This window comes from Lonchura striata, chromosome 2 (assembly GCF_046129695.1).
Source record: "Lonchura striata isolate bLonStr1 chromosome 2, bLonStr1.mat, whole genome shotgun sequence".
Classification (NCBI taxonomy): domain Eukaryota; kingdom Metazoa; phylum Chordata; class Aves; order Passeriformes; family Estrildidae; genus Lonchura; species Lonchura striata.
Genome location: NC_134604.1, coordinates 19226718 through 19249300, shown reverse-complemented (window position 1 = coordinate 19249300; position 22583 = coordinate 19226718). Strand labels below are relative to the sequence as shown.

Here is a 22583-nt window from a genome sequence, read left to right as displayed (position 1 = left end):
GAGACATCAACGGGACAGTGGGCAGTGCGCTCCGGGCACCGGGACCGAAGCACCAGGCACCAGCACCCGGTTGCGATGCTTCCCGGGGTGGGTCCCCTCGCCTTCTTCCTCCGGTGCCTCCTGCTCCTCTTCGCCGCCGAGAGCCGAGCCCGGGCTCGTAAGTCTTACTCGCTCTTGTCCCGGCTGCGCTGCTTCCCGCCGTGCCTCAGTTTCCCCGGCACCGGCGTCCCCAGGAGTTTGCGCGGGTGCTTGGCGGGCATGGCTGAGGGCACAGGGAGGTGCCACGGCAGGTGTTGGACATCGGCGGCTGGGATGTCCCGGAACATGCCACCGGCCAGGTTTGCTGTCCCGCGCTGCTGGGGACATGGCTGTGTCCCCCTCTGTCTGCTGCTGTCCCCGCCTGCTTTGCGGGGCTCTATAGCACCGAGCACTGCTCTGCGCGCTGGTGAGGGAGCTGGGGGGCTCCGGGGGTTGGCAGGGGCGGGAGGAAGATCCGGGACCCCCTTCCATGGGGTAGAAATGCCACAGAGCAGGAGGTTGTCTGACAGACCTTCCTCTGCACAGATCCCACCCTGCACGAGTGCATCTCCCCTCCAAGGGTGGACGGGGACAGGGACAACGCCTCCCCCACCCCAAACAAATCTGGGGGCTTTCCTCCATGTCCATCCCTCGTCCATGTCCATGTCCATCCCTCAGTCTCTCCCACTTTTGCTCCCAGTGGGCTGACTCAGGCAGAGATGGTTTGGGATAAAGAAGGGAGGGTTGGCACTTCCCACAGAAAGGCTTGAAGGACTTAGCCAGAGCTGCTCAGGAGCTTGGAAGGTGCTGGACATGTTAATTTGGGCCAGGGGGTGGGCTTGGCTTGGGAAAAGCACTGGGACCATGCCAGTGGGTGCTGGGAAACATCGCAGAGCCATCAGAGCTCCGAGCAAACTGGAGCAGGACCTGTTGTGTCCCTACATTTATTCTGCCCTTTAATCTCCTGGAATCCCAGCGGAGTCTGCCGGTGGCTTTGTCAGGGTGATTTACAACTCGCCTGCTGCCAGCAGTGCATTAGGCACTCAAAAAATCATCCTGCTGGAGTGTGGACCCAAAACATGAGCACTGGATTGCTCATCCCGACTGTGGGGTGTGCTGGGGGGAAAAGGGGGTGGATGGATGGGGCTGTGCAAAGCCCTGGAGAGTAAACCCCAGGTGGATGCAGCTCCTTTCCCTTCCCTGGGCTCATCCAAAGCTGCCAAACCCAGCCCACAGCATCTGTTTCTTGAATGAGGGGTGTGAGTCTGACTCCCTGCCCCTACCAGGCTGCCATGGTAGGGCTGGGAAGAGGATGGAGCCACATCCAGAAGGTGAAACAGGTATTAAGTGAGGTGTTTGCTCTTTGCAGGTCATAACAGCCTGTAAACTGGGCATAAACTATGCTGGATTGGGGCAGTAAGGGCTTGCCTGATTTGGGGGGGAAGTGCTGGGGCCCGTTTGCAGGACTAAAATGCTGATGAAGAGCTGGTAACTGTAGGATTGAAGCAGGGCTGGAGCAGGGAGGTCCAGGGTCATTTAAACACTTTCCAGCTTTCCAGCTCTGAAAGGCTTCAGCTTTGCTGCAGGGCTTATCACACCACGTGGAGGGTTCGGCCAGTACTTGCCCCAAGGTCAAGGGCAGGCTGGTTTGGGTGACAGAGTCATCATCAAATTGTGGACTTCTCTCTCCACCGGCCCCCTCTGCAGGCTCACACTTTTCTCAGGGCTGGGTGTTCAGGGAGAGTGAAGACAGGAATAAATTAGTTACGAGCAGGCTCATCAGCCAAAGGACCTACAGTGTCGTGGCTAAAAATAGGTGAGAAGCAGAAATGCTTGGGCTTGAAGGCAAGTCAGAAAAGAAGAATTTGCCTACAGAAACAGGCTATTTTAGGGGATTTTCTCTCTAGCTGAAGAGAAATATCAGATGCACAGGTTACTGGGACAAATGTGCTGCATTCTGAGTAATTCAGGGGCAATGGTTGAATGTAACAATGTTTTGGCTGGAGGCATCTAAACACCAGCATCTCTGCAGAGCATGGGGCAGTGGTTTTTCCCAGGAGCTTGGAAGCTGCAGTTTCATTTCTTTTTAACATGGTTGCTGGAGACAAGGGCGTTCCTGGGATCTTTCTGTCCTACAAGTTTGGGTCCAGATGAAGGATGCTCCAGATGGGAAGGACCATGATGGAAAGCAAGTGCTACCATGGCCATGGTAAGGGAGAGGCTGCACACCCTGCTATACGAAACGCAGCATTCCCTTGGGAAGGAGTGGGGGAAAACAGGACCCTGTCTGCTTGGCTTCTCCACTCTGGAGAACTCAGAGATGCTTCATGAGGCTGCATTTTCAGAGCCACAGAGCTCTCCAGACTCCCAAAACCCCAAGAAGATATTTCCAGCTCAGAGCTGAGCGAGGCGAGTGTGCAGGAATTGATGTAGATGTGAGCGAAGCCTTTAGGATGCCAAATGTCAAGGGCCCCATGTGTTTTAACCAGTCCCTTCTCAGCTAAGTTGCATTTTAAGCCCTTCATAAATACAAGGCTGTCACAGGAGTGCCTGGACTCTGTGTACCAGACAGTGCTCTTTACACTTTATTTATGGCTGCTCTTAAAAACAGGTTTGCATGAGCTCCCTCCCTCAAGCCCAGCGCTGCACTGGCTGGTAGGTGTGTGACCTCCAGAAAAGCTGAGAGCTTAGCTCAGACATGCCCTGCTCCGGGGACAACTCCAAAGGTGACATCTGGGGATGCAGGACCACCTTCCCCCCTCAGCCTTGGGATGAAATAGGAGAAGAGGAGTGAGGGGAGATGAGCAAGACCCCACGACCTCTTGTTGAGCCATCAAATTGCTCAGAACACTCACAGAGGCAGAATCACAGAACCCCCCGTGGCTTGGGTGGGAAAGGACACTAAAGATTTAGGATAGGCATTGTTGGAAGCTTTCCAGCTACCAGGAAATAGAAACCTCACCAGAGGCTGTGGCAGAATCTCCAAGCAGCATCTTCATAAAGCGGTTCAGAGACACCAGCTCATGGTGACAAACTGAATGGTGTGGAGAAACCCTTCCTGGGCTGCATCTCTCACACCATGAGAAGGGAATGTCTCCTTAGGATGTGCCTCAGACACCAGCTTCAGACACCAGCCACCAACAAGATGCCACCCCACAACTTCTTGACCTGCTCTAGATCCAGTGAGAGTAAACCCACATGACTTTTCTAAGTGTGCTGCTGCTGGAGGTGCAATAAGTAAGATCACCTTGCTGATCAGCATGGGAGAAATTCATGCCACAAATGGCTTTTCACTCCAAGTGAACTAGGATGATGTCCAAAGTTGAACCTCTGAACATGAAATGATTAGCCTGGAATGGGAAAAAAATTGTCCAGAGTTTCCAGCTTTTAAGCCTCATCCATCCATCCATCCATCCATCCATCTATCCATCCATCCATCCATCCATTATCCATCCATCAATCCATCCACCCACCCATCCATCCATCCATCTTGCTCTTGCCCAAGCACGCTGGCACCTCTTGCCAAAAACATAACACTACTGAGATGCCAGCAAGTGTCTCCTGCTGCCCAGCACTGCCAGTCAGCTTTAATTTTACCAGCAGGCCCTTTGCAGACATGAATCAGGCTGCTTTTGAAGGCTGGACCCAAACCAGGGCTCCACTTGTGGTTAAATGTTTGAAGGAAGCAGCCAACTGGCATGGGATCCTGCAAGCTGAGCAGGGCCACATCACACCAAGGCAACTCAATTTCTTCACCCTCAGCATAATTCATGAGGATGCTGCAGCAGGGAGAGATGAAGTCATTTTCTCACCCTTTTGCAAAACTATGATTTTTTTCTTGGTAGTTTTGGTTTTATGTTTGTTTTCAAGCCACATGCTCACCAGTTTTGTGTGGTTTGCTGTAAGCTCATAACCTGCATGGCCAGGAACTGGGAGTCGCTGACTCTCAAGAGCTATGGAGGCAATCTGAAGCCCTTATCAGGGAAAAGGAAGTAAAATACTGCTGCCTGTCCCTCTGGTAACACCCACTCCAAAGCTATTGCAAGCCTCCACATCTGCAGACGCAGCGGTGGCCCCATGCCGCTGTGAGTGGGGTACAGCTTGGAGAATCAAGTGCTTAAAGACATCAGAAGAGAGTCTCAAATATGCTGGCAGGGCTTGAACTGGAAGAGACCTATGAAGATCTTTGTGGACCAACAGGGCTACCTTTCCTGCTGACCAGAAGGTCTGGCCTTGGAAGAGCATCACCGGAGTTCATCCTGAGGGTGGTCATGAGCTGAGGAGGGACTTCAGCCCACCCCAGCATATTTGGATGAATTTTGTCTGGTTGATTGGAGAAATTCATTAAGCAGGTGGCATCTCCAGCTTTGGCAAGGTGGGACAAGCCCCTGCTGTGTCCCGGGTGACAGAGTGGAGTGTGGGATGGCTCTTAGCATCTTTGGCGGAGTGAGAGCCACTGAAATAATTCTGGGGACCTTCTGCTATCCATTAAGGAGCCTTCCCAACAGCCTGGCAGGGTCAGCACCTGCTGGCTCACCTGAATTCATGCACTGTGTGGTGGGCACCATGCCTTGGAAAACAGCCCTCCCCCTCTCCTGTATCCCCAGGGTGCTGCAAGGTTTTAAAAGACCCATAAATACTTCAGGAACCGTAAATGTCTCCACTGCCTTTGAGCAACTCAATCACCCAAACTACAAAATTCCCTCGATGACATAATCTTTAAAACCACCTTCAGTTTCCAGTGGGGCTGTGAGCATGTAAACCACGAAAATCACCTGCAGACAGGTGTGTGCTTAGAAAGAGCTTGGGTCCTGGAGTGACCCTCCGCCTGCTCCATGGGACAGTGGAGGCAGCACCCTGGCTGTTACAGGGTCCAGGTTCCTGCAGACCCTACTGGGTTTGGAGCTCACTGGAGTCAGAGCAATGCTGCATCAAGCCATGTGAAGCCAAAGGGCTGAGACCCAGTGGGATGGCACAAGCAGCCCAGTCCTGCTTGTCCATCCTCAAGAGAATGAACTGAAGCTCTTAGGAGTAGCAAAAGGTTTTCCCCCAGAATGTGTTTTCATCCATGATTTTTTTTTTATTTTTTTTTTTTTGCGGGGGGGGGGGGGGGGGGCGTGGTAACAGTGAAAATATCCCCTAAATTCAGGGTCTTCCATCTCTGTCACCACTCCCAAACTTTCTGATCTCACTGGGGGAAACTCCATGCTGTAGCATCACCCTGAAATCACCTGTCCATCTTCCATCTCTGTTTTAGAGTGAAAACTATTTTCTGCCTCAAAACCACCCATTCTGTTCCTTTCTTGCAAAGGGAGTCCAGTTTGCTCAGAGGAGTTGCCACTCGGGTCAGGTGGGGTCCCAGTGTAAAAAATGCGTGCAAAAAAGAGTATAACCAGGGGGAACAAAATATGGGTTTAGTGGGTGGGATGTGGGGAACATTGTGAAGGCTGTTCTTGCTCTCATCACAGAGAGCCCTCCCAGGAAGCAGCCCCTTTTCTCACCTGGCTTCTCCGGGTTATTTGCAGGGCCGGAAGCATTCTGCGACTTCAACGGCAAGAAGTACAGCCCAGGGGAGAGCTGGCACCCGTACCTGGAGCCCCAGGGGCTGATGTACTGCATCCGCTGCAGCTGCTCCGAGGCACGTCCCAGGCGGGCTGGCAGGGACCTGCTGATAACGATGCAGATAAGGATGCTGATGATGCTGCTGCTGCTGCTGCACTGGGGCTTCGCTGGTCACCTTTGAAGCAGATTCGTCCCATTGTCTCATTTGACCAGAGGAGTTATTTCCTGGGGAGGCAGATAATGATAGGCCAGAGGAAGGGTTCTAAATTAGAAGAGAGGAAGTTTAGATGAATATGTTCACAAGGAATTTTTCCCTGTGAGCGTGGAGAGGCCCTGGCACAGGGTGCCCAGAGAAGCTGTGGCTGCCCCTGGATCCCTGGGGGTGTTCGAGGCCAGGTTGGAGCAAGCTGGGACAGTGGAAAGTGTCCCTGCTGATAACAGGAGGTGGAACAAGATCTTAAAGGTTTCTTCACAGCTGAATCATTCTGTGATTCCATGGTTCTACCTCTGTAGCCCTGGTGGGCAGTGGGTGGAGGTGGCTGAGGGCTACTGTAGGATGATGGGTGGCCTTTGCTGATGAGAGACCAAGGCTGAGTTTGAGCCAGGGCTGGAGCCATCCTGGTGATTTACAGGCAGCACAGTTTGTTGTGATAGTGTGTTCATCATCCTGCAGGTGCGGACCATGAACTGAATGTTCCCTGTGGACTAAAAAAACCACGTCTCTCTCTCCCCAGAGCACCAACATCAGGTGCTACCGGATCCAGTGCCCAGCTCTGCCGTGTGCCAGCCCTGTCACCGAGCCCCAGCAGTGCTGCCCGCGGTGTCCTGGTAGGTGGACATTCCTCAGGGCTGGGGTGACAAGGTGGCCACAGTTCTACAGGGCAGTGCCTCCACTGCTGCCACCTGTGGCAGCACTGTGATGCCGGCTCTGGCCCTGGTCACGGAGCTCCAGCTGCTTTTTCCCTCCAAAAATCTCGTTTTGATGGAAAAGGCTGCCAGACCACCTTCTCCCCCCTCCCCATCCCAAGAGCTTTGTAGGGACAAAGCATCAGTTCACACTTCAGGGCCAAAACAGAAGTTGGCAATTTGTTCTGATCATTTGCCAGCTAAGTGTCTTGGATTTAAAAAAAATTACAGTTTTTTAACAACTTCCTTCTCTGCACTGGAGACTATCTCAAGTTTTAGACCCAAAACTCTTTCTACCTTACCACTACTGATTGCCTCATTTTACCTCAATATGTTCATTCTCACCCCCACAGATTACATAAAGATTTAGTTCTGAAACTTTCCCTACCTGAGTGCTGGCAGAGCTAGTCAGAAACCATTAGTGATTTGAGAAATTAGGAAAAAAAGATATGGAAAAAACAAATTAATTTTCATTTTTTGCTAATTACCCATGAGACAAGCGCTTTTTACCTGACTCCATCTGAATCTGGCAATCGCTACAGCCAGGGGAGGGAAAAACGCAAGAATTTTGTTGAGGTCAGACTTCCAGTTCTTCCCTCTGTGCTGAGCTCAGGGCAGTCGGGGCAGGCCCATCCTTCAACAGCTTTTGGACACTTCATTGCTGACCAGCCACACAGCACTTGAGTGTGAAGTGACTGCTGGTCCTCTTGGGGTGGGCTGGTGGGGCATCAGCACTGCACTGGGGCCAGGCTCTCATCCCGCTCCTCTCCTCTCTCATCCTCTTTCCCAGAGCCTCACTCCCCATCCGGCCTCCGTGCCCCTGCCAAATCGTGCCAGTACAACGGGACGACGTTCCAGCAGGGCGAGATGTTCAGCAGCAGCGAGCTCTTCCCTGGCCGCCAGCCCAACCAGTGTGTGCAGTGCAGCTGCTCTGTAAGCCACCACCCCAGCACCTTCTCTCCACCCTTACTGCCCTTGCACAGGGCTGGCCTCCAGCACTTTGTGCTTTGAGTTTGGCTGGGAAATAAAAGAAGGGGCAAAAGAGCCCAAATCACCTCCCTGTGTCATGCCAAGAGTGCATGCACACCACACACACACACACACACACACACACACACACACACACACACACACACACAGGGGTTACATCAATTGATGCAGGACAAGGAAGGATCTGTGCTAGTAGAAGAGCTACTCTGAGCCTCTGGCGCAGGCACCCACCTCGGAGCTGGGTGGCAAGAGGAATAACTGACACGTGGAAGTGATGCAGCTTTTGAGGAGGCCGGTTCCTCTCTTAGGGACCCCAGCGGGCAGTGGGAAACACTGGGAAGGAGCCCTCTAATCCCACTGCATGTGCTCATCCGTCACTGTCCCCAGGAGTCTGGGGAGTTCCTCTCAGGGGCTCTGTGTTTTTGTCAGGGTAATGCTTCGGATACAAAGGGGAAAATAAAGGGCTGGCTTTGGAGCCTGCAGTGGGGGGATCTGATGTGGTCAGCTGCTAGAACAGCTGTGTTAACAGCTGGTCTACCCCTCTTTGAAAACTGCCCCAAGAGCAGAGCCTGGGGGATAAATCTTGCTTTTAGGGCACTGGCTGTTCCCTGCCTGGGGCAGGTCATGGCTGCGAGCTGCTGGCAGAAGTAAGGAAGGGAGAGGCAGGTCTGGACTCCCCAAGTGTAGAGCAGGGTTTGGTATGCAGTGACTTCTGCCAGATCCTGTCACCCACCAAACTTCCCTCATCCTTGTGTTCCTTGCACAGCCGTTTGCCTTCCTGATAGGAGAAGAGGTAGCTATGCTTTGTTTTTTTAAGGATATCCTTGGCTGAGCTCTTGGTCTTGGTTGACTGGGAGCTTGTGGATGTCCCAGAGAAAATTGGTGCATGGAGAAGGTGACCTTACTGTCGAGGTCTGGCTGCTGAACATCTTTTTTTACCCTTTGGCAAAGTAGCAAAAACTTATTCCTGCAACAAACTGGTGCAAATCCACTGATTGAGGTGGCACTGGGATGCACCAAGGTAGAGGCTGGCCTCGACCTGTGGTTTTCAGCTTGAATCACCTACAGCAAAGATATTTTCCAAACTATCCACTCAGGTCTACCCCTGCACCTGTGTATGCTTGGCTCTGGTGTTGTGGAATTAACCGAGAGAGGGAGGGCAGAGCTTTGGTGTGGACCTCAATCTGGGCTCAGGGTCATACTTCCCATTTCTACCCATCTCCTCTGGGTCCTTTTCCTGGCATATGTCTGGGAAAACCTTCTTGGGCGTTGTTCTGCAGAGCTGAGGGGCGTGTGGTGGCTGTTTCAGGCCTGGCAGCACTAGTGATGCCTGAGAGGGAGGCACTGCCTGCCCTTTTTGAGGAAGAACAGTGTACTGTCCATGGAAAGGCCATGCCAGGAGAGGACACAGCCCTGCTGTGCCCTGCAGGATGGATGGTGCAGCAGGGACAGACTTCAGCTGTCAGCAGGTGCTGGATGATTGGTGGTATTCTGATCCTGGACTCAGAAAATCCTGGAATGATTTGGGTTGGAAGGGACATAAATGGGAGACATACGGATCTTTATAATGCTGAGAATGTGTTTTTTCCTCCTGCCTCCCTAGGAAGGCCAGATTTACTGCGGCTTGGTGACCTGCCCCGAGCTGCTGTGCTCCTCTCCCTTCAGTGCGCCGGATTCCTGCTGCCAGTTCTGCAAAGGTAATGAGGCTGGGACTGAGGGCTGGTTGCCACCTGTCAGCAGGAGCCATTTCAAGCCACTTTAGCAGGATTTTGGAATACTGGGCTGTAAATCAGGCCACTTGTTATCTTTTGGTTGCATTAGGAAGTGAAAGCTGAGGGCTTGGGTTTTCCTTGGATAATATGAATTGCATGTGCAAAGCTCCTGTCTCTCCAGACTCCTGGCTAGACCAGAACATGGAGGAGCGTTGCTTTCATCCACAGAGAGCAAACCTCCCTTCAGCCCTGCAGCATCTTCCAGAGCAGTGTTTTTCCCTTGCAGATGACTCCTTTGAGAAGTCCACAGAAGAGGAACCCCTGCAATTAAACAGAGGTGTTGTACGTGACTTTTTCATTTTAAAACTCCACTTCTTGCTTCTAGTACAGCCCCCTGAACAACTCACAGAATGCCCTTGCACATTGTCCTCTGCAAAGAGAACAGCTCTAGGACACTCAGATCCTTGCACAGCAGAACCACAGACACCTGATTTTCAGGTGAATCATTCCATGGGATTGACTCTAGCTGGGAGATATCAGCCTAGGTGAGACCTCAGGCCATGAGGGAAAGACTCTTCTCTCCCTTGGCAGCATCCTGGGGACATGGCTTAGTGGTGGACCTGGCAGTGTCAGGTGAAGGCTTGCACTCGATAACCTTACAGAATTTTCCCAACCTAAGTGATTCTGATTCTGTGATTCTATGGCATCCTTGGAAGAGCAAAAGACCTGCAGGAACTGGAAATCTGGGACACTCCTCCTCCTTGTTGTCCAGTGTCTGCCAGGTCAAACAGCCGAAGGACGTTGTCAGAGCAGACCCAGAGTTGATCAGCAGCTAGGCCTGATCCTTGCGCATAGAGCCAGATGCCCAAATCTCTCTTAGGAGGGTTTTTCCTTCAGGAGAAGGTGCCCCCTCTCCCTGTGGGCATCCAGGTGTCCTGCTTCCCACCAGGAGGGCAGTGCTGGGGCTGGCCATCACTCTGCCTTCCCCAGGCTGTTTGTATCAGCAGCCCCAGCAAGGAAAAAATGACTTCTTGGCTGCCAAGGGTTCCTTCACGGCGACATTTCAGAGCTGGGCAGCCCATGCCAGGTCTGTGGGATTAGGTCACTTAGCTCCTGGCTCTGCCCTTTTCCATACTGCTCCACTACCTATAAAACCTCCAAAATAGACACAGGGGACCCTTTGTGCTGTGTGTCTTGTCCCAGCACTCTGCTTTTGGAAGCCTGGGATGTTCCTGGCATTTCAGTCCTGCTGGCTGGCAGCCCCCATGCCATGACTCCCCTGGTGCCTAGCAGGTGAGAGAGCAGGATATGGCCCATCATCACTTTTCTGATCCTGTTTGAGCCACACAGATACTACTCCTCATTTTCCCATCTAGGAAAGACCAGCCTATTTCCCTGTGTGTTTTAGGGATGCAGGACCTCACACACTTCTCTGAGGGCATTGGGTTGTGCTTGGGTAGAGAAAGGTGTCCCAGTGAGGGTGACCCATGTGAGGAGGACACCAGTGTGGGGCACTGGCACCAACTGCTCAGCACCTCTTGGTTGATTGCAACAGCAAGATGGGGAAGGGTCTGGAGCACCAGGAAAGGCTGAGGGAGCTGGAAAGAGGCTCAGACTGGAGAAAAGAAGGCTTAGGGGGACCTTGTGGCTCTGCACAACTCCTGACAGTAGTTGTTGGAGGATCGGGCTCTGCTCCCAGGAACAGGGACAGGAGGAGAGGGAATGGCCTCAGGCTGTCCTAGGGGAGATTCAGGGTGGATATTAAGGAAGTTTCTTCCCCAAAAGGTTGTTCAGCCCTGGGACAGCTGCCTGGCATCTCCATCCCCTGAGGGATTTAAAAGCTGTGTGGACGTGGCACCTGGGGACACGGGATAACAGTGGCCTTGGCAGGGCTGAGGGAATAGTTGGGCTCCATGATCTCAGAGGAATTTTCCAACCTTCATATTTCTGTGATTTATATGGCTTGTGGGCCATTTCTTACCCCTGTGGTCTCTGCCCCTTCCACTCCTGAGGGAAGGTGTGCAGGACACTGCTTGGCTTTTTCCAGCATGCTCTGGAATGAGAACCACTCAGCTGCTGGAGTCTGAATCCCCTCTCTTCTCTGTCTGCTCACAGAGACACTCACAAGACCAGTGCTTGGGAGAGGTGGTGGGGAGGAAGCCACCCAGAGCCACCGTGTCCACGGTTCTCAGCTCTTCCTTGGAGTTAATTCCCAGAAACTTCAAACCCAAGGGTACAGGTGGCACCACTGTGAAGATTGTCTTGAAAGAGAAGCACAAGAAAGGTAAGGGATGGAGAGGTCAGGCAGTCTGTATGTGACTTAAAGTGACTTCTCCAGAGCTTGGAATTCTTCAGGGAATATCATTCAGCAGCAGGTTTCCACCAGCAAGTCCTTCTCCCCACTCTTCCACAGCCAAGTATCTCAGTCCTCATGCCCACAGTCTCCTGACTGCACAAACCCACCACTCTCCAAAATGGGTTGGAAGAAGACTGGTCCTTGGAATGTTTTGAAGATCTAGGACTTGGGAAGGAAGGAGCTCAGCTGGAAGATTCCACATGGGCCTTCCAGCACAGAAGACAGGATATTTCTCCTTGTGCAAGGGCTGGGTCTGACCCAGAACTGTCCCAGGTGTTCCTCCCGGAGGAGAGAGTAGGAAAGTAAGATGAGGAGCCAAGCCCCTTGATCCAAAGAGGGGAATAACAGGTCCTTTCTCCTCCTGGCCGCTCTCCCACCACCGTGCTTTCGGAAGGGCTCTTTCCAGTCCTTGGGCGTGAAGGCCTGGAGGAAATTTTGGGACCTCCAGGAATTTCCGTGGAGGAGTCAGCAGGTGGCACTCTTCACTGTGCTTCATTCCTGCGACAGCCTGGGAGGGACCCGGGACTCCCAGAGGTTGGGAGCCAGGTGAGGTCTGGCCCACACTTGCCCCTGCCCCACCAGGGTGGTCAAGCCCAGCAGAGCCATCTCCTGGCGCTGCTCCCTGTGTCCCATGGCACCTTCTGGGAGTGGTGGCTGTGGTGTCCCGTGCCTGCTGCTGCCAGAGGACCTTGCTCCACCACACAGCAGGACCAGCCGTGTCTGAGGCGCTGAAAAGGCAGTGACTCCACCGAGCCTTGGGCTGACAAAGAGGAGCAGGATTTATGTCCACCAGCAGCTCTTTTCTCTCTCTGCTGCAGCTTGTGTTTACAATGGGAAGACCTACTCTCACGGGGAAGTGTGGCACCCTGTCTTCCGGCTCTACGGCCTCCTGCCCTGCATCCTCTGCACCTGCAGGGATGGCATCCAGGACTGCCAGAAGGTCAAGTGCCCTAAGGAGTATCCGTGTGAATATCCAGAAAAAGTAGATGGGAAATGCTGTAAAATATGCCCAGGTAGGTGGGATCCAGCCTGCTCCTGCAGCTGCCTTCCAGTTCCTTCCTCAAGCTTGGCTTAAAGCCTCACGCTGACAGACGTGTAGGGATTCAGATTGCTGGTGGCTAGAATTCACACCAGACAAATTCAGCAGGGCAAGCACTGATGGAAGGGTTGGCTTGTCTTGGTGGGCAGCAGGACTTTCCCAAGGTAAAGAAGATCCCCAAGACCCCCACAAGGTTCCATCTGTTGGGAGGATGAAGTCTGGAGAAAGATGCCTGAGGCAGGACATGCTTAGAATGCTCGGATGGAAGGTGCTTTCAGGGGAGAGGACACAGAGTCTGTTCTCCAAACCTCCAGGTGGCACAAAAACCAGAGGGTTAAATTGTGCCAGCTGAGGTGTAGGTGTGAAGGCATGAGTGAGGACACTTCCCAGGAGAGGGGTTGTCTGTGGTGCTCATGGTTTGTTGGAATTGGAACCCCCCATCTCTGGAAAGGGAGGTTGAACACACAGGTTTTAGGGTGGTCCAGGTAGAACTGGGCTGGGGCTGGGACATGGAAAGGGGCTGGAGCCCCAGGAGAGGCTGAGGGACCTGGAAAGGGGCTCAGCCTGGAAAAAAAGAGGCTTGGGGGGACCTTGTGGCTCTGCACAACTCTTGACAGGAGGGGACGGCTGGTGGGGAACAGGGATAGGAGGAGAGGAAACAGCCTCAGGCTGGGCCAGGGGGTGCTTGGATTGGATGTTACAGACAATTTCTTCCCCAAAAGGTTGTCCAGCCCTGGGACAGCTGTCCAGGGCAGTGGTGAGTCCCCATCCCCAGAGAGATTTAAAAGCTCTGTGACATTTGGAGACATGGGCTGGTGGTGCCTTGGCAGCACTGGGGGAACAGTTGGACTTGATGATCTCAAAAGTCTTTTCCAAATTCAGTGATTTTGCGATTCAATGTGGAGAATACCTCTTTTCCTTTTCTGTTCAATGTACTTTGGGTTTCTCAGCTCTCTGGTCTTTGGAAAGCTGTTTGCCTTAAGCCACAGACCTGGCAAAGATGTGGCAGGGCGTGACAGCTCCTCCTGTTCCCACTGGAGAATGTTTTGTGGATGATACCTCTCTCTGTACTGGCATTTATCAGGAGATATTCAGCTGATGGACCACCCACTGCCTGCCCAGGGAGGCTAAAGGTACCTGAGTGTCTTTGAGTCTGGCTGCAGGGGCAGCAGGTTGTCTGTGATCCCCTCTGATCCACATCTTCCAGGGGTTTCTGTGGAGTGGTCTCACCCAGGAGAACAAGCAAAGTACACTGCCATGTTTTGGAATGGCTCCAAAGTCATTTGAGCTGAGATTTTCCCCTGAGTGGAGAGGTTCTGGGATGGCCTCCCCAGGGGAGCAAAGGGCAGAAGCTCAGCTTGTTTTAATAGGGTTTTTGATATGTTTATGAGCAGGATTTATGATGTGGTGCCTGGTGGGAATGGGATCTGATAACTGAGCAGAGCCCTTCCAGTCTTGCATTCCCACTCTAGTGGGTCTCTCTGGTTTAAATCCGACAACTTTCCCTGCTTGGATCTGTTGTCTGCTGTTCAGACTTCATTTTATTTCCAATTAAACACCCTGATGCAGCCAAAATTATTTTGTTCCTGCCTTCCAGTTCTCATAGATGATGATCACACACACACGCACACACACAAACATTGCTCAGCCAAGTTACATCCTTGCCCTTTCCTTCACTGTGTGGAGGCTTTCCCAGGTTCCTTTTCCAGGTGCTTTCTGGGACTGCCATTATCTTCCTCCTTTTTTCCCAGTAACTTAGGAATGCTAAGTGACTTTGCCAAAGTGACCCCGGCCCCAGGAATTGCTGGGATGTGTTGTCTGGATGTGGGGAACACTGCTGTGGGCAGAGCTGGGGACCATGACCTCTGTGTCCCTGCTGTTCCTCCCAGATGCTGTGGGGGTGAGAAGCTCTTTGGCTGTTAAATTCCCGTTGAATTGCAGGGGTTCCTTTCCTGCTGTGAAGGTGGGACTTTAACCACAAACTCCATAATCTCAAAGGGCTTTTCCAGCTTTAACAGCTCCACACTTCTGTGAATTCCCTGGAAGCAGGTGAAGGTGAAGGCTCTGGGGCAGAAATTTCCCTGCTCCCTGACCCCACAGTGGGACATGTGCTCATCCCCCTCTGCCTCACGCTGAACTGCAGAGCTGAGCCTGTCCTCTGGCTGCTGAAAAGCTTCCTTTGTTCCTTTGCTTCCCTTTAAACTGAGATCTCCATTCCCTCTCAGAGAGGAGAACTCAGGACCACTCCAGAAAGCCTGGGGGAGAGCAGAATCAGGCCTAAAATAACTGTCTTACTAAAATAAACCCCAGGCATCTATTTATAGCCAAACTTTCTTTTGAGTAGTGTGAAAAGCTTCAGCATCCAAACTGACTGGGAGAACAAGGCTAAATTCAGTAGAGCTGGGCTCCTCTGCATTCCAAGGACCACAACCAAAGGCAATAAATCTCCTTCCAAAACCATGGGGCATTCTTAATTACTCCAGATACATTAAAAAAAAAAAAAAAAAAAAAAAAAAAAAAAAAAAAAAGGGAAATATTAGCAGCTCTCCTTTAGCAAGAATGCTGAAAAAGTCACATAGGACCCAGTGTGTATGTCCTTGTGGTGACACCCTGTGTGGGGAGGGTTCTGGGGCTGATGCTGAGCCCACCTGTGGTGCTGAGCCAGGCACACTGCCCAGGAAGCCCAGGCTCCCCTGCTGTGGGCTCATCCCTTTGCTCCCTTGGTGTTCCTCCCCCAGCAGGAGCAAGATGGGAAGTGGGGAATCCAGCCCGTACTTTGTGGCCATGGTGGCATCAAAGTTGCTGCAGAGAGTATGGGGGTTGCAGATGGACAAAATCCCCCTTCCCCATCCCTGATGGCACAGAGACTGCTGGGATCAGAGGGAATGAAAAATGTAGAGAGAATGAAGAGGTCCACAGCTCCTTTATTAACCTCTCCTTTGCTGCTGGTCCTGGAGCTGGGGCTCAATTCAGGGAACAGACAGGACTGTGCCACGTGGCACCAAAGCAAATGAGATGTCTTTTCTGTGACCTGGGTGCTGAGATGGTCCTTCCTTCCTGTTTAATGAACTCTGTCCCTGTTTTTGTTCAGAAACCAGAGTCAAACCCACGGATGAGATCGCCACCCCCCAGTGTGGCAAGAGCCCCAGCCGTGTCTTTGTGTACACATTTGTGCCGCCGCGTTCAGAGGCATCCAAGGAGATCCTCAGGACCATGGCCATTGAGAAGGAGCTGGCAGAAGAGGTGGAAATCTACAACTGGAAGCTGATTAAAGGTGAGCACCATGATGAAAGCAGCCAGGGGAGCAGAAGGTGTGTGTGTGTAAACCTGATGCTTTCCAAGCTTTGTTCAATTTTTCTGGGTTTTCTCGAGGTGATCCACCCCTTGCATGGTGAATCAAAACCTGCTGATAGCAGGCTGACTTTTCTGACTCCCCCATTTCACACTCTTTTCCTGCATTCCATGCAGACATGGGGCTGGAAAACACTTTTGGCTCCACTAAACTCACCATAAGCTACAACACCATCTGGAGGCACAGCACAAGAGCAACCAAGACAAGGGCCTGGGGGTTGCTCCTGCAAACATGCCTGCTCTCATGCCAAATGCACATGGAAAACAAACAAAAGAATTGTTCTGGTGACTCTATGGTTTTGCTTTCACTGGTTTTTTACACCCCAGTCCACCTACAGCTTGAAAGCTGCTGCAAAGGTGCATACATGGGGGATGAATGGTCCCCAGCCCACTTTTCGGATGGGTGGATTTGGATGCTTCTGTTGGTGTGTGCTCCAGAGGTCAAAGCACAGCAAATACACTGCCAAATGTCTCCAATCTCTTGTTCTTCCCCCACACCTTCAGCTTTGCCCCATGGACGAGAGGAGTCCAGGGACAGCTGGCCCAGCAGATATTTGTGCTGCCTTTCTCTGCGGCCCAGGACAGCATCCCAGCGCCCCATTCCTGAGTTTCCACTGGGCATATTCTACCCCAAAGAACTTGAGCACTTCAGGTTGGTCGTACCTTTTCTTTGGACGCAGTGATCCTTGGCCTGTGTCTGCTGGACAGGTGTAGCCATCCTGGTCTCCTGGTATGTCCATGTTTCACATCACTCCCTAGGGAGACCTCAGCCAGCTACTGAGACTGGGCACACTGGGACAGTGTGCACCTGAGAAATCAACTCCAGAGATGGAGCCCTGGTTGCCAACATGTTTCCTTCCTGGCCCTGCCATCCTTCCTCCTGTGCGGTGACCCCTGCCCGTGCTGCCCCTCCTCAGCGGGGCATCCCTCACAATGGCACCTTGTGGCTGAGGACAGCTCTGAGCCTGCACTGTCTGGGCCCTGCTGCTTCCTCCCCTCGCTCCTTGGCACAGGGCAGCACCCAAACCTCCTCGGCACCTTCCAAAGCCAAAAGCTTCACGTCTTCATGGAGCTCCTGAGCCCTGCCAGCCAGGGACAGGGGAGGCCCTTGTCCCTGAGGCCAACGCAGCTCTTTTGCTTGGCAGAGTGAAGTGTTGTTATTGTGAAAGAGCATGAGCTCACTCACATATGGATTCCACCTCTCCATGGCCATAACTCTACCAACAGAGCAGCGTGTGTGGAGTAAAGAGGCTGCAAGTCGCACCTGGACCTCGTCCATCTGCCTTTGTGTGGGCTTATGATACCTATGTGGCCTCATCTATTTCTGGGCCAGGATGGTTTCCTCCATGAAGCAGGAGTCGGGAGGAGAAATCAGCACCAACTTCCAGCCAAAAGTCTTACCCAGCTGGCTGCTGGCACATAGCTGGCCTCCAGAAGAGTTGCAGTGCAGGCTTCCTCATCTTTTTAGGGGTCTGAACCTCACCAGGAGTTTTTAGAATTGACTTTCTGATGTTTCGGACCTGTGGTCCTCTCACTGCGGTCCCTTCTACAAAGTTCTTTGCCATCTTTCTTGCAAATCCCCTTTAAAGCACCAAGTATGGTGGTATGTGCCCGACAGCCCCAGCAGCTCGCTCCATCTCATCCCAAACACTGCCAGGAATTCTCCTGCCTGTGCCAGGAAATGGCATTGCCCTGTGCCAGCTCCCTCCATACTCCTCTCCACTGGTGGACTGTCCTTAGCTTGTACTATCTCAATTCTTGCTGGGGCACGGCCTGTGTTCCTCTGCTGCTCCCCAGCTCCTGGCACATCAGGAATGACCCTCTTGGGGGGCCAAAGGTCTCAGCCAGCTCTCTGAAAGCTCTTGGGGAACATTATCTAGGTCAGTTGATTAAAAGATGTTTATCTCTTGTAGCACTTGTTTAAAATGTCCTCTTGGTTACTAATGTGCTGGAAAGTGCTTCATCAGCCCCAGGGACTGTAAGCACACCCTCCTGCTCCTTTCTAATTATAGACCAGAAGAATTTATTGAACACTTGTACCTTTCTTGCATTAATAACAGTTTTGTTATCTCCATCCAGTATCTTCTTTTTTTACTGGTAGGAGTTATTTACCTACACCACTGGAAGGACTAAATAATAGTCCAAATATCCATCCACTTCTCTCTCTGCCTTTGACTTCCTGTACTAATTTTCCACAGTTGATAACATCTCATTTATATGGATTGTGAGGCAGTTCCCCCTCAAAACATACTCTTTTTAAGTGTAATTGCTGCTGGGAATCAGGGAAAGTCTCATAACCAAATAAGGGGGACCATGTTGCCTCTCACATCTGCTGGCAGCAAGAGACTGGATGTTCTGGGAGCCTGAGAGGTGGGGAAGGATATTCCAGGCATATCTGCCTGGTTTGTCATGCCTTGCAGGAGAACAGGAATACCACAACCCCTAATCCCACAGGAAGATCACTTGCATTGCTAAAAGCAGGTTCTGGTTTGCATGGGTCAAACATCTCAGTCAGGCATCTCCACTAAGGGGCCAATGCTGGCAGGGGCAGAAATATCAATCTTTGCTGAGGTCACTTGTGTTCTTTCCTGTCCTGGAGCAATTTTAGTGCTGCTGATGAGGAGATAGAAAACTTTGGTCCCTGGCTGCTTCCAGGGAAGGAGATCATCTGAGCATGGAGGGGTCTCTGCAGTTGAGGAACAGAGGTGTTTGAGAGTAGGCAGAGGGGACAAAGATTCCAGCGTCCCCTTCCTCTCACCTTTATTTCTTTTATGTATTTAGGGGAGACTGGAACTCCTGCAGGGCAAGATGCTTTCTGGAGCAACAAAATCCTATTGCTTCCACCTGCTTCATGGTGAAACATCCTGATTTAAGCAGTGACTGTTTTCATAGAACCTTAGAATCTTAGCAAGGTTTAGGCTGGAAGGGAGCTTCAAGCCTTCCCTGTTCCACACCCCTGCTGTGGACAGGACACCTTCCACTATCCCAGTTTGCTTCATCCTGGACTTGAACACTTCCCCATTGTGTGGCAGCCACAGCTTCTCTGGGCAACCTGTGCCAGGACCTCACCACCCTCACGGAAAAGAAATTCCTCCTAAAATCTAATCTGATACTTAAATGAGATATCTCCTGGCCTTGGCCAGCCCTGGATTCATTCCCAGTTCCCACCAGGTTCTGGCAGCAGGTCCTGCACCAAACCAGGACTCTGGGGCAGACAGTGTCAGGAGAGGACAGAGAATCCAAACTTGTGTGAGCCTTGAATTGCGCATTGCAGAATCTGATGCCCTGTGTCCCCTTCTGCAGGAATATTCCATCTGATCCAGACCAAGAAGATCAGCAAAAAAGAATTCAAGCAAGAGGCACAAAACTTCAGGCTGATCACTAGCACAAACGAAGGTAGGGAGAGAAAAATCCCCTTTCCTCACTCCTCCAGCACTCCTTGTCCCAAACTCCTGATTTCCTGCTCTGCTCCAGCCATTCCAAAAGGCTGTGTAAATCCCAGCACGGCATGGGAAGCTGAACCATGGGGATAGCACTTGTGCAAGTGTAGCTGGGTTGGGGCTGACCTGTCTTCACACCCTACGCAACACTCCAGGTTAACAACCACATTTTCACTTTATGGTATTGGAAAGGGCAGCCAGCTTTCTAAAAGTGGATGCGTTCTTGTGAAATGCAGGGGTTTTGTCTCTCCAGAGCCCGTAAAACTGTTCGATTTTTATATGTAATCCATCTGGTGCTCCTGGGAGCATGGGCCGAGGGAAAAAATGGTGCAAGGGATTAGAAAAAAATGAAACTGTTGAAATATGTTTTAAAATAGTTCTGGATGTTACGGGATGTGCGTAAGCATGACAAAGAGCAGGAATGCAGGTGCACACGCTGGGAGTGCCTGTACTGAGAGAAGCTGCCTGGCTGCTCCCTGCTGGCTGCCTCCTGGCCTGGCTGAGCTACTGTTTAGTGGGATAGGCTCGGCTCAGAGCCATGCCCCTCGTGTCCAGCACCCGTGAATTATGGGGTCACTGGGAACAGTGCTGCTGCCCAGGGCACACCAGCACTTCCAGTGCCCCGGGCATGCTGAAGCTTGTTTTCACCCCCAGCCCATTTGAGACAGCATCTTTTGACCAAACCCTGGGGGATCATCCAGTCTCTGCTCCCAGGCTGGAGTGTCTGGCACGTGCCTCCTTCTTCTTGCCTCAGTTTCCCCTGACAAATAACCCTGTTGTGAAAACATCCCACTGATGTGGCTGCAAGTTCTAGGAAAGCTCTGACCCATGATTTCTTCACAGCAGAATATTCATTCAGCTAGAAAATATTCCCTCCACCCCTGGGGTGATGACATTGGGGCTGCATAATCCTTGCTGGGTTTGCACTGAGGGAAGGGAACACTTGGAGGGAAAGCACCTCCAGCCACCTTCTGCATATCTTGAGATTCTTTTGGGGAGCAAGGAAAGGGACTGGGACACTTTGTCTTGGTTTGGGGAGGGGGAGATTTCACAGCTCCACATTTGATTTGCTGGGAGTCTGCAGCTCCTTGGGGGATTCAGAGGGATTCCTTCCCTCTTCTTCTGCAGCAGGATTTTCCCCTACCACAGGAGGACCCAAGGCTGAGGCAGCAACAGAAAAATGAATATAAATGGGGGGGGTTTGACAAAATGGGGCTGACAGAAGGGAGGAGAGACCCATACCTGTCCAGTGCCCATGAAAGTGAAATTTTGGCTTTCTGAGGTTGAGACAGAAGCAGAATGCTTCTTCCCCTAAGAGGCAGAAAGTCAGCTCAAATCCAAGACATGCCAATGAGGACATGGACCTAACACCACATCAGAGCACCCTTTAAAGAGGTGGAGAGGGAGGCTTATCCCTGTTTCAGGGTGAGCCCCCTTTTTTTTTTTTTTTTTTTTTCCAGAAAAGAAAAGTGCAAGTGTTTTCCACAAAAAGCATTGATTGTGCCATTATTGCATTGTGAGGGTGAGAGCCCCTCCAAGCCCCGTTTTAATTGCAGGACCATTGTACCTGTGTCTGGGATCACTGATGAGCTGCTCTGATTGTGACCAGCACTGTGGGCACCCCTGTCCCACAGCAAGCTGCGTGTGGATCCTCCAGTGCCAAGGATGCTGCTGTGCTGTTCTGCTCCTGTGGTTTCCTGTTGCTCATCTGTGTCTGTCTTTGCTTGTCCAGGTCACTGGAACATCTTCCGAGCCCACACGTCGGAGCTGAGGATGACAGAAAGCCCAGAGAAGGAAACAAAGACCTTGTAAAGCAAAGAACTTTTCTCTAACTATTGATTTGTCTACACACAGACACAAATACACATTTATATGAACTCCAGAGCTGCATTGTTAAATAGACTGGCACTGCAATACAGGTTACACTAGTGGAAATTCCAGCAACTCCAGAGAATGATCCCAATCCATTGGCATTGAAGCCACAGCCGTGTAGGTGCCTCTCTCTGGTGGGAGAGTCATCACCTCCCACTGTCCCAAAGATGTTGCACGAACAGAGGGAGGAGGGAGAGATGGTGGAGGGGTGGGACCTGCTGTGACAAGAGGAGGTGGGATCCATTCCGGGCACCCCGGCATCCCTGAGGAGCATCAGGAATGCAGCAAAGGGGAACATGGCCATGCTTCTTACCAGCTGATGGTAGAAAGATGACCTGCAAAGAAAGAAAAATCATCCCTCCTTCTTTCCTTGGATCCCCTGGGAGCTGCAAAGGGGTTTCTTTGACTGAGTGCCCGCCAAGGGGTGTTTTTGAAAAATCTCTTGTCTTCCAGCTGGGATGATTCTTTTCCCTCTTTTCAGATCACTTGAAAATGTAGGCTTTGGGAGGACCCGCCTGCTGGCAGAGTCTGAGACCCTGAATGCTGCACTAAGGTCGCTACTCAGCATTTATTGTGCTATATATTTATATGTATCCTATATAATATCTACCAGGCTGTATTCACGGGAGGGGCATCTCCCAAAGGGCAAACAGGATCATTTCTGCAGCATGGGGAGGAGGGTGTGCAGCAGCAATCACCTTCCCCCTGTCTGGAAACAGCTTTGGGGGATTTTCAGGTTGGTTTGGTACCTATGTTTATCCCTGGATTCTTGTTTTATTCTGTTTTGATAAATCTATTTATTTGGAGATCCAACTCTGTCTGACAAATCTGATTAAAAGTCTTCTTGATTCAGCTTCCTGTGCTGGTTCTCCTTTCCCTGTAGGGTCTGTGTTAAGGCTCGGGGGTCCTGGTGGGGTCTGGTTCCCTTGCACTCACTTGGGCAACATCCTCAAGGTTGGGATGCAGAGAAATCCCCCAGATGATTTGCTCATCAATAGGGGATCACCCCTTCACATTTGCTTGTGGTCTGCTTAGAGCTCAGGGCTTGGGCCCTGAGCTGGCACTGCTCACCAGAACCACATGACAGGGCTGAGCTGCCCGAGTTTATCCAGGAGAAAAGCCCTGTGAGGCTTTGAGCATTAGGGGGTCTGCCCATGGTGTGAGGTGAAGGGAGAGGGGCTGAGCCACTTCCTTGCCCCATGGCCACCTGCATGGCTGTGGCTGTGTGTGGGCAGGGAGGATGCTGCCCGTTCTCGGGCAGAGCCTGACCCCTCACTTGTCAGTCTAATTAGCTGGCCCTGGTGTGATCTAACTGGAGCTGAACCAAGGGTCAATTT

The 22583-nt window shown here is 51.8% G+C and overlaps 2 protein-coding genes across 2 annotated transcripts in view; one reads left to right on the top strand and one right to left on the bottom strand.

Moving 5' to 3' along the window:
* The first annotated feature begins 75 nt into the window (after positions 1 to 75).
* On the top strand, positions 76 to 21368 carry CHRDL2 (chordin like 2). Its single transcript, XM_031505760.1, has 11 exons — positions 76 to 157; positions 5544 to 5656; positions 6315 to 6408; positions 7277 to 7419; positions 9080 to 9173; positions 9475 to 9530; positions 11304 to 11472; positions 12363 to 12557; positions 15675 to 15857; positions 19238 to 19330; positions 21107 to 21368. Exons 1-11 carry the CDS (start codon positions 76 to 78, stop codon positions 21184 to 21186), a joined length of 1302 nt encoding a protein of 433 aa, XP_031361620.1. The 3' UTR covers positions 21187 to 21368.
* The window catches only part of POLD3 (DNA polymerase delta 3, accessory subunit), a 36852-nt gene continuing 35098 nt past the window's right edge, over positions 20830 to 22583 (bottom strand). Inside the window, exon 12 of the mRNA XM_031505710.2 lies at positions 20830 to 21141. Within this exon, the coding sequence (XP_031361570.1) occupies positions 20954 to 21141 (188 nt within the window). The 3' untranslated portion in view covers positions 20830 to 20953. The remainder of the gene's footprint in view (positions 21142 to 22583) is intronic.